The sequence below is a fragment of the Colletotrichum chrysophilum genome (assembly GCF_026319265.1).
Source record: "Colletotrichum chrysophilum strain AFK26 chromosome Unknown scaffold_24, whole genome shotgun sequence".
Lineage (NCBI taxonomy): Eukaryota > Fungi > Ascomycota > Sordariomycetes > Glomerellales > Glomerellaceae > Colletotrichum > Colletotrichum chrysophilum.
This window is the reverse complement of record NW_026517311.1, coordinates 120,958-135,083: the sequence shown is the minus strand read 5'-3', so window position 1 is coordinate 135,083 and position 14,126 is coordinate 120,958. Positions and strand designations below refer to the sequence as shown.

General features: G+C 55.1%; 5 protein-coding genes and 1 non-coding gene across 6 annotated transcripts; 4 read left to right on the top strand and 2 right to left on the bottom strand.

Annotated features, from left to right (window-relative positions):
• Positions 1-3,153: 3,153 nt before the first annotated feature.
• Positions 3,154-3,241, bottom strand: COL26b_004087. Its single transcript has one exon. It is a non-coding gene; the product is annotated as a tRNA-Tyr (tRNA).
• Positions 3,242-3,618: 377 nt separating this feature from the next.
• On the top strand, positions 3,619-4,667 carry COL26b_004086 (uncharacterized protein; the record flags this gene model as incomplete). The annotated part of the gene is made up of 4 exons (XM_053176968.1): positions 3,619-3,924; positions 3,982-4,018; positions 4,109-4,278; positions 4,299-4,667. 4 exons carry the CDS (start codon positions 3,619-3,621, stop codon positions 4,665-4,667), a joined length of 882 nt encoding a protein of 293 aa, XP_053039037.1.
• A 286-nt stretch (positions 4,668-4,953) lies between these two features.
• COL26b_004085 (uncharacterized protein) lies at positions 4,954-5,763 on the top strand (the record flags this gene model as incomplete). The annotated part of the gene is made up of 2 exons (XM_053176967.1): positions 4,954-5,095; positions 5,183-5,763. The coding sequence occupies 2 exons, from the start codon at positions 4,954-4,956 to the stop codon at positions 5,761-5,763; spliced, it is 723 nt and encodes a 240-aa protein (XP_053039036.1).
• Positions 5,764-6,578: 815 nt separating this feature from the next.
• Positions 6,579-8,255, bottom strand: COL26b_004084 (uncharacterized protein; the record flags this gene model as incomplete). Its single annotated transcript, XM_053176966.1, has 1 exon — positions 6,579-8,255. One exon carries the CDS (start codon positions 8,253-8,255, stop codon positions 6,579-6,581), a length of 1,677 nt encoding a protein of 558 aa, XP_053039035.1.
• Positions 8,256-9,513: 1,258 nt separating this feature from the next.
• COL26b_004083 (uncharacterized protein) lies at positions 9,514-10,142 on the top strand (the record flags this gene model as incomplete). Its single annotated transcript, XM_053176965.1, has 3 exons — positions 9,514-9,619; positions 9,677-9,751; positions 9,817-10,142. The coding sequence occupies 3 exons, from the start codon at positions 9,514-9,516 to the stop codon at positions 10,140-10,142; spliced, it is 507 nt and encodes a 168-aa protein (XP_053039034.1).
• A 1,300-nt stretch (positions 10,143-11,442) lies between these two features.
• Positions 11,443-12,743, top strand: FEN1 (Elongation of fatty acids protein 2; the record flags this gene model as incomplete). Its single annotated transcript, XM_053176964.1, has 3 exons — positions 11,443-11,546; positions 11,608-12,169; positions 12,225-12,743. 3 exons carry the CDS (start codon positions 11,443-11,445, stop codon positions 12,741-12,743), a joined length of 1,185 nt encoding a protein of 394 aa, XP_053039033.1.
• Between the last annotated feature and the right edge of the window lie 1,383 nt (positions 12,744-14,126).

The window sequence follows — 14,126 nt, the reverse complement described above, 5'->3', positions numbered from 1 at the left end:
TCAGCAGCTCGACTCCCTGTAAATCCAATCCAACACATCCAGTCCAATCCGTGCAGGACGGGAAAATAAACGAACACCTCATAGTGGATGCCCGCCCAAATGAGGTGGCCTTCTGGTGCTTCTGGTGCTTTCCCACCGTCCACGGCTCCTCCCAAGGGACCCGGCCCAAGCCCATCTCCCATCTCCCATCTCACCTCGCAGGGGGCCTCTGCCGCGACAGCGTTCCCGCCAAACAAACGCAAACACCTCCATCCCCTCCTTGGCTTCGCGCATGCCGCCATGCCCTAGGAAAGGTGGTTACTGGTGAGGCATGCTCCCTGACCTGCTCGAAGCTCCCCTCCCCTCCACTAGAATCAGATCACACCCAAGATAAGTGTCAGTGTGTGCCTGTCCATCCTTCCTTCCCCGTCGTCGGTTTTCAGGGACCGCCTCAGACTCCCAGACAGACTCCTGCCTGCCCTGCTAAACGGCACTGCACACTGCAGCAGGCGCTCCTTCCCTTCCCCATCACGACTGCCACGCCGTTCGACGACCCAGAAAAAAGGTACCTATCCCAAGTACCTTTCCCATTTTCCTTCCGTCGCATTAAAATAAAAATGCCCTCCTTCCCTCGTCGATTTTTCTGATTGGCCAGATTTTCGCAATCCATCCGCTGAAAGACTGTCCCCCCGGGCTCCCAAGTCCAGCACAGCACAGCGCAAAGGACGAACGAAAAAAAAAGCTGTCTGATCCGGCACCTTCGCATCTCCCACCCAACTCATTCTCATCGCCCACCTCAACCACCTCTCTTTTTCCCTTTCCTCTCCTCTCTTCTTTTCCCTCTTTTTGCGCTTTCCTCACCCTCCATCACGCTAAATGACTCATTTCTCGCTTCCATCGCGTTTTTGGCTCTCGCAAACCCCCGATCCACATCCCGCACGCCCGGCCCCAACTTTCCTCACAGCCCGACTCCTTTCCCTCGTCGACTTGCCACTTTTCGCACTTCGTCCATGATCTCCTCAACACAACCTCCCCCGTCGCATCCGGTCTCCCTCCTCGCCAGTCCGGTTTCATCCCAAGCCAGCACCATCATTGTGTTGCCCGAATTTTTCTTCATCACCTGATGCCATTTTGTCTCCATTCCCAACGCGTCCCGGCCCGGATATCCCGCACCCCGTCCCGTTCGGCCTCCCGTTCCGTGTGATTCGGTGCGCGAAGCTCGCGATTGAAGCTATCCGCACATCTTTGCACCACCACCGCACAACCACCCACAGCACCCTTCTTTTCATCTAAAAAATGCACTGGCCCATCGTCTAGGTCGACGATCTGCTCGGGGATATTTTTTGTGAATTTGTGGCATTTTTGTTGCTTGAAATGACTTACACCGAGTTTCGCGACCGCCGCCCGCCAAAGAGGGGCTGCGATCGCGTCACGCGACCGATGAAGAGTCGATGAATGACTGCAGGCGCGCTCGTGACCACACAACCGCTCAGCCTCAAAGCTGATGGATAATATCACCTAAATATGTCGCCAGGCTACGTCTGGCGATATCTGCGGTTTGCATGCTCCCGTTGTGCTTCATAAGAGAGTCAAAAGCCCGTGAGAGGCATGAGGGGCAATGGAAGCTATTCGCGATCCATCACCCTTCTACACGAACAGCGACTCCGGCCCACCAACAACACTCGAGGGCAGTAAATCTCTATGCTTCCGAATCGAATACCCTCTAAATTGACATCAATGTAATTTTGACAACTTCAAATCCTCATTGCGGCCGCCAAATGCCATCGCAAGCTTGACGCATGCATACCCAATGTGGAGGAGAACACGTGTGCCAGTCACCGTCTGTTCTCCGCCCTGACCGACACTTGCGTCCCTCATCCTCTGAACACCACACCGATCGAGACGGCATCTGAAATTCATGCAGCACAGGAACAGCTCGACGGCATTCTATTTTTCTGCATCATCAATTGCGGTTTAAATGAGATTGCCCCTCGTCGCGAGACGTGATTGTCAAGCCCCGCGAAGTCGCGCGTCAAGCGAGACGAAAAAGGGGGACCGAACAGGCCTCACGGCACCCGCACCGCGCCTTGCTTTGCTTTGCTGTGCTCGCAAGCCAGCGCACTTGCAGGCGGACACTTTCTCATTCCGAGACTAAAATCTCCTGAATCTGATTGATATTTATTTCGTTTCGCTATCTTGAAGAAAACGTTGAGGTAGCCGTCTAGAGCTGCGCGCCAATCCGTCCCACGCGAAAAGCCGGCCGGCCGCACGGGGAAACTCGGGCCCAGACGAGCCAAACTCTCCATCCCCCTCGCGAGCTCCGCGAAGATGTTTCCAGCTCGGCCTCGGAACATGACCATTCTTGATATCAAGATTTCATCTTCGTTCACAACTTTCGCTCGTTGTAAAAAGTCATTCAGCTGAGGCCAAGCTAGAACCGCGATGGGCAGCGGTGAGGCCGAGGGGCAATCTTGTTTTGACCCCGTCCAACGCGTAACACCCCCCTTCCATCCATCCCCTCCCATTTCACCGAGGCAGCCTCTGAAAAGAACGACATAAATGAAAGTGATTGAAACCTCAGAAACCGATGCCAATCTCTCCCAGCCCAGGACGTCAAAATCGCAGCGTGCCCAAGCATCTCTCCGTCAAACGCGTGCGCACCGCTGTGTGCTCCCCGTCCCCCCAAAAAAGTCGCGCGCCGTGCGGTGCGGTTGCAAGTGACAAAGTGCGGTCGCAGGTCCCCTCCCTCCCCTCCAGTTGGTTCCTCCCAGATCCGGAAAGTGGGTCTCTTGGAGCTATGACCAGCTCGCAGCGGTCGCAGCTCCGGGCCAGGCGCTCCCACGCCCATCACCCCCGCCGCCGCAGGGCCCTGCGAAGTTCCACAAGACAAGCATCCCACGCCGGTGAAGTCTGTCTGACCGAGCTGACCGAGATGCCGTTGGGGTGGGGACTGGGTACGCCGCACACCGAGAATTCTTCAGCCGGTGAGGGGGCGGGGACACTGTGCGCGCTCGATAGAGAGAGCGAGGGGCGGCGATTAGGAAGGGGATCTTGCGATAAATGATCGCATAGTACAAAGCACAAAAAGAGCTCGAGATTCAAATGCATGATTGAGCACGCGACGATGGTATAAAAAGTGCATCATCACTAAAGAAAAAAATCAAAAAGGATGGTTCTCCCCTTCCAGAATCGAACTAGAGACCTTTCGATGACAATGTAACCATTACAGTCGAACGTGATGAACCAACTACACCAAGGGGAGTAACAGGGCTAAAGCCCCGCTTGGTGAGATGCTTGATCTGCCGCAAAGCCAGCCTAAGTCGCGTGCCCTGCCGAGGCCCCCGCACAGCAAACACCTCCCCCACGCGCCTTTCGACGCCCTGAAAGCCGAGACGAAAGGGCGCAACTACCGAGCCAACGGCCCTGCCATCGGAACCAGCGCCCACTCCATCGGGTCGCCCGCCCCAATTGCTGCCGACGGAAACCGAATTTCCTCATCCTTTCATCATCCACACCCTTCTTATCAAAATTCTTTCCTCCAAATTTTAGTCTGCAGAGAAGGATTTTGCTTTTCCTGTGTTTGTGACATTGGGTTACTTTCTTTTTGTGCTAGTCGTTTTATAGATACCTTGCCACACGATGCGCGCCTCCATCTCAGCTCTCCGCGGCCCCGTTGCCCGCCGCTGCTTCGGCACCACGACTCGTCTCGCCGCGTCGGAGAACGGGACCGGCGCCGCGGTCAACCCGCGCTGGTTCTCGGAGCTACAGGCACACATTAAGCGTGTTGCCGGTCTCCAGCTTGACAGCGCCCAGAAGGAGGAGTTGAAGGGTCTGCGGGAGGCTGTTGACGGACAGTGGCTTGAGCTGCTTGCTGGCCGCGAGGGATTCCTCACCGGGCCTGGGTGGAGGGGCTTGGATAAGCACACTGTTACTTGGGGAGATCAGGTGAGGTTTTTGTATCGTGCTTTACTGTGAAAACCTGACACTGACGATGAGTCGTAGGATGCAATGGTGAGATTGATCGCGAGACGTGTTGTTCGTGAGCACTGACTAACACGGCGCAGGGTACGCTCAAATCGCGTGGTGCATGAGTGAGGCAGAACAGCAGTCATCTAACTAAGTGACCCAGGTCATGTGAATAACGTCGTCTACAACAAGTACGCCGAGTCCGCACGAGTAAACTGGCTGCGCAACTTCGCGACGACGGTGGACCCCGAGAACGCGGACGAATGGAACCAGCTCATGTCGCCCAAGGACATTGGCCTGATCATGAGGAGCATCAAGACGGACTACAAGTTTGTAAGTCCCTACGTCCCCAGTGTCTTCTCATCATCGCCGGCTGGGGCCCGTCAAGCAATTCGGCTCCGGACGCTCACGTTTCACAGCCAATGGCCTACCCGGACAACGTCACCGTCCTGCACAAGCTCGCCGCCAAGCCGACCTACGAGTCGGACTTCGTCCTCCTGGAGGCCCTGCTGGTCTCAGACCGCCACCGCCGGCCCGCGGCGCGCTGCTTCGAGGACATTGTCGTGTACGACTACAAGACCGCCAAGCGCACCGCGCTGAAGCCCTTCATGGTTGACCGGCTGCGCGAGACGTACGAAGCGCAGGAGAGGAGCAAGCAGGAGTGCGAGGAGAAGATCGAGGGGTTGGTGAAGGTTGTCGAGAGGCTTGAGAAATCTGCGTGAGGGGTTTCGGTTTGATGAAGAAAGAGAGTGTTGAGATGGATTGCAGTGCATATAGACTTAGACATAGATCTCGCATAGAGGATAAAGTAATAGACGCAGAGTTGGCGATGCAGATCGGCCGGTTAGTGTTGGGGGGTATGACGGCGTGAAAGCGTTAGCCGGGTTAATGTGGATCATTGGCCGTTTGCCCGGGCGGCGCGCCTCCTCAATTGCGAACCCCACCTCGCGCAGCTGAAGCAATTCACTCAGTAGTTCGTCATCGAAGAAAGAAAACACCAACATCAAGATGGGCAGCATCTCGTTCCGCGAACACATCCGCTGGGTGCCTGACGAGGCCGGCGAGCCGACGTCCACGATCGTGCTGACTTCCCCGCAGCGCCGGTTCGTGGATCTCCGCATCCTGAAGGCGCCGACTGCGGAGGGGCAAGGTGAGTGCGGCCTCAACTTCAACCCAATCTCCGGCCCAGCGCAACACTCGCAGAGGTGACACTTTGAAGACGGCTAACGAATCGCAGAGGCACACGGCGCTGAGCGCCTGGAATGGGGCATCGCCGGCACGTCCTCCTCGTCCCTCATCCCCGACGGCAAGGGCGGCGAGGTGCGCCACTCGCGCTGGGACCACTGGATCGACTCGCGCACGACGGAGCCCGAGACGGCGGGCGACGAGGGCGACATGTACCCGCAGGAGGGCGACCTCACGCTCGAGAAGGGGCGGATGGTCAACCCTGCCACGGGGCAGGAGTGCGACTACGAGGAGCTTTGGCGGGACGTCGACCCGGAGCCCGCGTCTGTCAAGACGGATGACGCGGCGAAGCCCGAGTGCGTCGTGCTGAAGTATGAGAGCGAGGCGAGCAAGGCGCGCGGGATGATTGTGTGGCTGGGCCGGTTTTGCCAAGGCATCTCGAGGGTTGGGGAGGATGTCAGCGCTGAGCGGTGGGAGTGGAAGGAGGAAGAGGGATGGAAGAGGACCATCCGGATCGGGGCTGAGGGGACCATGCCTTGTGAGGTTTTGCTGAAGACGGGCGCGCAGTTGAGTGTTGGCGCGCATGTGAAGCATGGGGAGATGGTCTGGGATGTGCTTGAGAGCAGCGGGTAGAATGTGCCTTGATACCTAGGGGCATCATAGGGGCATTTTCGCAAATCGAAGGTTTCAAGCATTCTGCGTGGTTTATAATGTTATTCAGATGCTTGTGAATGCTTTTCATGTTTTGTTTTACCTTTTGATGATTGGTGAGGACTTTGAAGAAATTATTGCGTGTTTTGATCAAGGTCATAATTGAACAAAGTGAATCTGAGAATCGCCACAAACATGATAACAAGCAGCACCCAGCGTGTCTCAGTAGTTTTCACGCACTTCTCACGCATTATTCGAGTGGGAAGTATGATTGATACTCTTCGGATTTCCTCTGTCTACGCAAATACTATCTCGGAAGCCAGTTCATCGTCCTCTCATTGAGTCGTTACGCGTAGTAGGGGTTTGACACCACCCGAAGGCTTGCACACACGATTGACTCCTTCCATGTCTCAAGCCGGGTCGCGAATGACAATATGCCAGTATCCATCGACACAGTCTTGTTGTCCTTGCCGGTCATGTGGTTGCTGTTATTTCTGTCGTCAGTCGCCGGTGTCCTCTGTCGTCGTCGTCCCTCGTCGTCGCTGTACCACGTCTTCGCCCCCCGGTGTCTTCCTACTTCAGCGTCTTCCTCCATCGTCTTCTCCCCATCATCTTGGTCGATTCGGTGACGGTCTTTCCATTAGCTAGAGTTATTTCCCATGACTCATGCCCAGCCATTAGGTCCTCGTATGCTGAGCACATCTGGAAGAAGTCGACGTTAGCATAATGTCTCTTCGACAACGTGGGAATATCATTCATCGTACTTCCGCGCAAACACCCGCCGATGAAGTTCCTGCCTAGCCCCAAAAGATACCAGGAGCAACCTCCACGGGCAACGGTAAGTCAGGCGGTACAAGCGGTCCGAATAGCTCGTCGAAGGTGACCACGGCCACGCAGCGTGCCCGAAGGTCGCTCACGAAATCGCAGCGCCAACGGTTGAGCATGGTCTCAGAGTCCTTGCAGAATTTGTGCAGCTTCCAGTCCGCGAGGCTGCTTAGCTCGCGAACAGCGAACCTGAAAGCATCCGAAAAGCTTAGATCTTCGAGCAGTACGTCTGGGAGCGGAGCATTGATCCATTGGTTCTCAGCAGCGTCCAGGTCGATGTCGCGCTGGTAAGGATTGATGTCGCGAATGGCCCAGAAGCGGCGCGCGCGGAGACGCTCGTCGGACCAGAACACCCATCCGCAGCGGCGAAAGCCAAGAAGGGTTTTGACAGAACCGCCATGACCAAGGACCTTCCAGGCGGTGTTGGGGGAGTCTCTCTCGCATTCGCAGCTAACGCGGCCGGGGACGGTGATGACTGGGTCCTCGGGACAGACTTTTCCGTAGTGGTTTGCCCAGGTCCAGTTGGATTCAGCGCCGACGTGCTCGACCTCAGCCGTGCAGATGTCCTTGAGGATCATGTCGGCGTACTTCACCATCCACTGTCTATACTCTTGGATGGGCGAGGCGAGGAACGAACGCAAGAAGCCCAAGCCGAAGGTGGAGATCTGCTTGATGACTGTGGACTGCGTCATAGTGTCTAAGAATTGGATCTTGTCGATGCGGGTGACGGTCTCGTCGTGGACGTGTGTGGCATACCATATGCGTTCACCAGAATCTGAGCGCGTTATGTTGTACCTGTCGGGAATCTTCCAGACTCCATTGACGGGCTTAAAGGCGCGACAGACCTGTCTGAAATCCTCCTGAACGTCGCGGCCGTCATTGGCGCTCATGAACGCTCGGAAGAGGTAGACGTGGAGGTCATTGACGTATTGGGAGACGCAAAGTACCTCTTCCATCTCATGCTGGTCAAAGTAGGCGTCGAGCAGCTCGTGCTGAGCCTTGAGATCCCAGAGCTGTAGACCAGGCCTAGCTCTGAAGACATGGGACAGGAGCTCGAATCGGCAGAACGCGCGGAGAATTCGACGGCTCTCGTTGGGGTGGTAGGAGGTAATCGCGGGTACCTCCAGCACCAGCGGCTGGTAAGCTCCTTTGAGGCTCGACTCGGCCCACTCGGGGAGGCGCATCTGGAAGTCTTTGGCGTCGAGATCGGAAGTTTTGAGGGCAAAGTCTTCGGCAAAGGGAATGATGGTCTTGTCGATGAAGTGGCAGACGCCCAATTGCTGGGTGGGACTGCGGGTGCAAGTCATGAAAAGCTCAAGACTCTGCCAGTTCGTGAGATGCTCCTTCATCGATCTTTTCTTCTCCTCGTCAGTGGCCAGAGAGTTCAGCTTGGCGAAGGAAGGGAACGAGAAGGCGGCGAGGGCGTCGTTGTAGATTGAGCTGAGGAGATAGGTGCCGAGCTTGTTCTCCAGCTTTTGGTGCTGGCGTCTGGCGATGTCCTTCACAGCGCTCATGAATTTGTGGCAGACGGGAACAATACCGGAAATATCTTCGATGTCGGATAATCCGTAAGTGTGCTCGTCGATGATCTCGCTGACGATCGCGTTGACGATCTCCTGAGGGAGATCATTTATAGTGGTGGACGCCATGTTGACCAGTCTTGAGGCACAGGCAGCAGAGTAAACGAATGGGCAAGACTGGATTACTGAAGTAATTGACCGAGGATAAGAAAGGAGAGTCGGCGCGTCAATAATTGGGTTGCCGAGCTGCGTGTGACGAGCATCGACTCTGGGAGGACGAGTGTTGAAGTGGAAGTCGAACATCGGAAATTCCAGCAGCCAGAAAGATGAGACTCGAGGGCCAGACACACCTGGAGGCTGCAAGCAAGACCAGGGTCCATAGTAAGGTGACTTGCAAAAAATTCAATAATATTTTGTCAATTATGGTCTCGACTGGCCGCCCTGTTCACCTCAAGGCGCCAAGTCCTCTCCCCCGCGCCCACCCCAGGACCTCAGAGCCACCGCCCTGCTGTGGCCCAGTCCATCCACCATATCAAACAGCCAGGAGTCTGACAGAATTCATGGAATCTCTACTCTTAAATTGATGCCCGCGCTCATTCTCGATGCTTCCAGTCTTCATCCGCCTCTACAAAGCAAACAGAGCCCGGAGCCACCAACTTATGACCTCAAAAGAAGCAGTCTGCAAGCACCCAAATCTCTTCAAAGCCCTAAGATGCCTTTTCCAGCCCTCAAAGAGCTTTCTACACTTTTTGGGAGTTTCCTGCGCTGAAGCTGAGTTGCCAGCGCTGAGTGCGAGTTGCGCACTCTCTTCCAAAGACACCCACCTCAACCTTCCGTGGCCTTCCGCAGCTCAGAGATCAGCAAGTCACACAGAGCTCTGCTCAACCCAACGACATCATAACCATCTCAAAGCCACCCTGCTCTCGCCCTTTTGGTCATGGAAAACCACCTGGACCCGCTTCCTGATCTCTCGATACCTTCACTTTTATGGTCAACCTGACAACCAACCCCCAATCGGCCAATCACAAAAATCAGAGCTGCAGTGTTTTCCTCGAGGCACCCTCAGTTCTCTCTTGCACTTGCCCTCTTGAAGCAGTCAAAAGAGCGGAGACTGTGCCCTTTGAGAGAGGGCTGGTACAGGCTCGCCTCAATCACTCCCCAATCAAGTACAAATATCCCCCTCCTCTACCCTCCTCTCGAAAAAGTTCTTCCTCTTTTCTTTTTTCAACCCACGCAAATACATTCTCTCTCTACTCGCTTCTCCAAAGCCTTGCAAACTTCACTTCAACCCTTCACAAACACCCAAAACCTACCCACTCTCGACAGGTCAGTCAAATGCTTCTCCCTCTCTTTTCTCTCGTCCTTCTAACCATCACCAGCCGGCACAATGAAGTTCTCTATGAACGCCAAGCTTTCTGTTGCCATCATTGGCCACTTTGCCACGCGTGGCGCTGCTCAGCAGCGTGTCAAGCTCACCGACAACACCGAGCTCCGTAAGTTTCCTTTCCCGTCTCACCACAACGCCCTGGCTAATTTTCATTTTCATCCAGCTCAGCCGGTCTTGACTACTGTCCTCGGCGATGCCATTCACAAGCCGATCCCTACTGGCGGCAACGGCTTCACTGGTACGTGTTTTCGTGTTTTCACTTGTCTCTATTCTTTCTGGTCTCATTTGCTAACTTTTCTGTAGTTATGAACAGCGAGGTCTGTCGCCCGGTGACCACCACCACTTGTGAGTGGATTCAGGTCACCTCGACCATGTCCTCCTCTGAGGTTATGACCACTCCCATGGCTACCTCCTCTGAGGTCACCACTTCTCTGGTTCAGACCTCGGTGATCACTGAGGAGACCACCAGCGTGGCCACCTCCACCATTGGCACCACGTCTGGCAGCACTTCTGCTGTCATGACTCCCACTGTCTCTGCCTCTGGCACCATCACTCCCATCCCTTCTTCGGGTGCTGAGAAGACCGGTGCTGGCCTCGTCGCCGGCTTGGCTCTTCTTCTTGCCATCTGATTTCACAGAATGAGCCATCCGGGCTAAGTGTTTGGGTGGTACGTTTTGGGATCGAACAGGACTTGGAATGCCTTGGGCAGGTTGTCATTGGAACAGGACAGCTTGGTAGCAGCTTTTGAGATTGGTAGCTGGATTGGTCTCTCACCTTGGGCATGCACGAATGGCACGCTCCGTAGCAACCACTAACACAACTTCACACACACATCTTTTTCCCTATCCATCGTGACTTTGGAACTGATATAAGCGCCACTTGACTTGACTGTGATGCAAAATTTGGCTTCCCGTGATATTTCAGATGATGTACCCGATGCTTGACAGGTCACCAGTCCACCTCTGACACGGTTCATCCAGGAAAGGTCTCGCTGGGCGAGTCGGTGCGACAAGTCTTCCTTGACAAAAAGCGCGTCGGGTCTCTGGATTTGATGATAGTGTGCCACTTGCGGAAAGCTCAGCTTGACTGTTCGTGGCCATCTTCGGCGGGCCGCGGACAACAGCTTTTGCAAATGGATCGCGAGGCATCTGCGTCGACCGCTCCCGATTTTCTTGGGGCTAAATTCGAGAATATGAAAAACCAGCATAATACGGCCTCTTAACTCACGATTCACACAACACCAAGCACTTGGCCTCTGGCTGTGGCTCTTCCAGTTCGTTCTTCCCATCCCGGCGCACATGTTCCCTTGCCCTGAGGCTTTGATAATCCATCGCAATTTCCACTACAGGCATAGATCCCCGGAAGTGGCCGCACGAAGCGAGTACAACCGTCCTCTGGACTTGAAGAAGCAGCGCTGGAGAGGTGGTCAAGCACGACTTGAGCTACAATTTGGACATCAGAAAGAAAGAGCGAGAATCAAGCCAAAGCCCAGAGACAGAGCCCAGAGACAGCAACGGATATGGGAAAAGGCAACGAGGGCAGCAACGGAGATCGCGAAGGAGAAGGCAAACAGAGCGAGTGATACCACGATGCGTGTGACCAGCTGTTGGCCTTTTCGGCGGCCTTGGGACATAGGGATTTTTACGTCACAAATTTTGCCTGGAAGCACTCGTTCGAAAATGCTCAACACGGCAAAAGATCATCACGACGTCAAAAATCGACACAACTCCATGTCTTGAGCTCCTTCTGCCTGCATCGTGATCCCTGTCGCTGCCTCCTTCCGTGGCCGGGGTGTGCGCACAGACTGCCTGAAGCCTTAGTCAGCCACTTAACGCGTCCAGCGGCGCGTCATGACCTCACCAGGCGCGTCAACCTTTCGCACTTTTCGACTTCCCTGCATCCAACGACTCCCGCGACCACGACAGCAAGATGGGTATCAAAAACCTCTACCAGATCATCAAGGAGGAGGCTCCCAATGCCATCAAGGAGGGCGAGATCAAGGCCCACTTTGGCCGCAAAGTCGCCATTGATGCGTGCGTCTTCCTCTTTCCTCCCCTACCGTCGTTGACTGCCCCTCGCTGACTCTGCGTCCAGGTCCATGAGCATCTACTCCTTCCTCATCGCCGTCCGATCTGATGGCCAGCAGCTCATGAACGAGAGCGGCGAGACCACCTCACATCTGATGGGTCTCTTCTACCGCACCCTGCGAATGGTCGACAACGGCATCAAGCCCCTCTACGTCTTCGACGGTGCCCCGCCCAAGCTCAAGTCTGGCGAGCTGGCCAAGCGATTCCAGCGCAAGCAGGAGGCCAACGAGAACCTCGAGGAGGCTAAGGAGACTGGAACGGCCGAGGACGTCGAGAAGTTCTCCAGACGGACGGTCCGCGTCACCCGCGAGCACAATGCCGAGTGCCAGCGCTTGCTCAAGCTGATGGGCATCCCCTTCATCGTCGCCCCGACCGAAGCTGAGGCGCAGTGTGCCGTGCTGGCTCGCGCCGGCAAGGTCTACGCCGCTGCTAGCGAGGATATGGATACCCTCACCTTCGACACACCCATTCTCCTGCGCCACCTGACTTTCAGCGAGCAGCGCAAGGAGCCCATTCAGGAAGTCCACATCGACAAGGTGCTCGAGGGCCTGGGCATGGAGCGTGAGCAGGTTAGTACTCTTTCTCTCCAACGCCCTGATGTCATTCGCTGACTTGACCCTACAGTTCGTCGATCTCTGCATTCTCCTCGGCTGCGATTACCTTGACCCGATCCCCAAGGTCGGCCCCTCGACCGCCCTGAAGCTCATCCGCGAGCACGGCACTCTGGACAAGCTGGTGGAGGCGATCAAGGAAGACCCCAAGGGCAAATACCAGATCCCCGAGGACTGGCCCTACCAGGACGCTCGCGAGCTCTTCTTCAAGCCTGACGTCCGCCCGGCCGACGACCCGTTGTGCGATTTCAAGTGGGAGAAGCCTGATATGGACGGTCTTGTGCAGTTCCTCGTCACCGAGAAGGGATTCTCAGAGGACCGTGTGCGCTCTGCAGGAGCTAGACTGGAGAAGAACCTGAAGAGCAGCCAGCAGGTTCGCCTAGACGGATTCTTCAAGGTGATTCCCAAGACGGACGAGCAGAAGGCCGACGCCAAGCGCAAGCTGGATGCTAAGAACGAAGAGAAGAAGAAGAAGCAGAAGCTTGAGAAAAAGGAGAAGGCGGCGGCCAAGGCGAAGCCCCGTGGTGCGTAATTGTGGCTGTAAAATATCTCCGGAGGCAGGAATGGCTTGGCGTTTGGCGTACCTAGGTAGCCTCAGTCCGTCACAGACGGCTCGATATCAGTGAAAAGATTGTTCATTATCTTCGTACCTCAGTTGTATTCTCTAAGCTAGCTTGTGCGTGGTCTTATGCCTGAGTCTTCTTTTTTGCCTTGAGTGATCGTTGTAAAATGATCCTCTCCGCTGAAATTGTGGATGCCCAAGCTAGCGTCCACGTTCATGTCGATCCGATCACCACTAGTCTCCTCCTACTTGGCCCGTGAGCGGAAGCCTTTTGACTATCGGTGTTAAGTTGCAAAATTATTGAATCGAAATCAGTGTCTACTATCCTTCCACTTCCTGCCATTCCTGCAGGTCTTATCATCGCACCATAAGACATGCTTCGCCTCGATGTCGTCCTTTGCCCCGTATGATTGTGGCTCCAGCAAATTATTGGCATGCGCATACCACGGCCTTCCAGTGCCGTCTGCATGTACAAGAGAAGCTGTATGCCTGCTAAGAAACACGAAGCGGTCCTTTCTGGTCCAGATGAAATTTCCACAATAATCTCTACATGTGACTTCGTGTTTGGCTGGGTATTTGTCATCTTGGGACAGGAAAACACCCGAGATCCGAGTAGTGCCCTTTCTTTTGCAACCGCGAGCTGGGTGATGCTTGTCCACCCAGTCGATGTTGCGCTCGCATGGCGATATGCCCCCGATTCTTCTATCGCCTCCTAGACAGACACAAAGGCGCGAGTCAAAAGGCGCGAGAAGTCTCTCGAGAGGAAGGTGCGGGCAAAGCATGTCGCCGTATGTCTTCTCAAACTCTCTCAAGCGCCGTAGTAGGAAAAGGTATGTAACATCACGGTCCTCGGGAATCTCAAAGACAGGTAGTGTCCAATCGATCAAGAACATGACCTGAGAACGGTCTCGGTAGTCCGGCCCTGCGTTCAATAACGAAACCTTTGGGGGAGTAATGTGGTTGCGAGTGCGGATATCCTCTCCCGCGAGCTTGCCAGCGACGTCTTGGCAGACCTGACAAATGACAATATCGTGGTATGTGTGGCGATCCTTGCCGGCTATGCCGATACGATCGACGTATTGTAGGATCAACGGCATAGACACAGTCTCGTGAGGGCAGGCTCGGAAGTGCCCCTCCCATGAAACACAGCGAAGGCCGACATACTTCTTTTGACGCTCCTTGTGCGAGAACCAGGATCGAGGATGGTCTGTTCGACAGAAAGAACAGTAGAGCGTCTTGAACTGGAGGCTCCATATGGGACTGACGATCTTTTTCGATTGTGTCTTGGCGATGCACTTATCGCAATACGCCTGGTCTCTTGCCCGTTTCTTAGTCTCTTCATCGTGCTCGAAG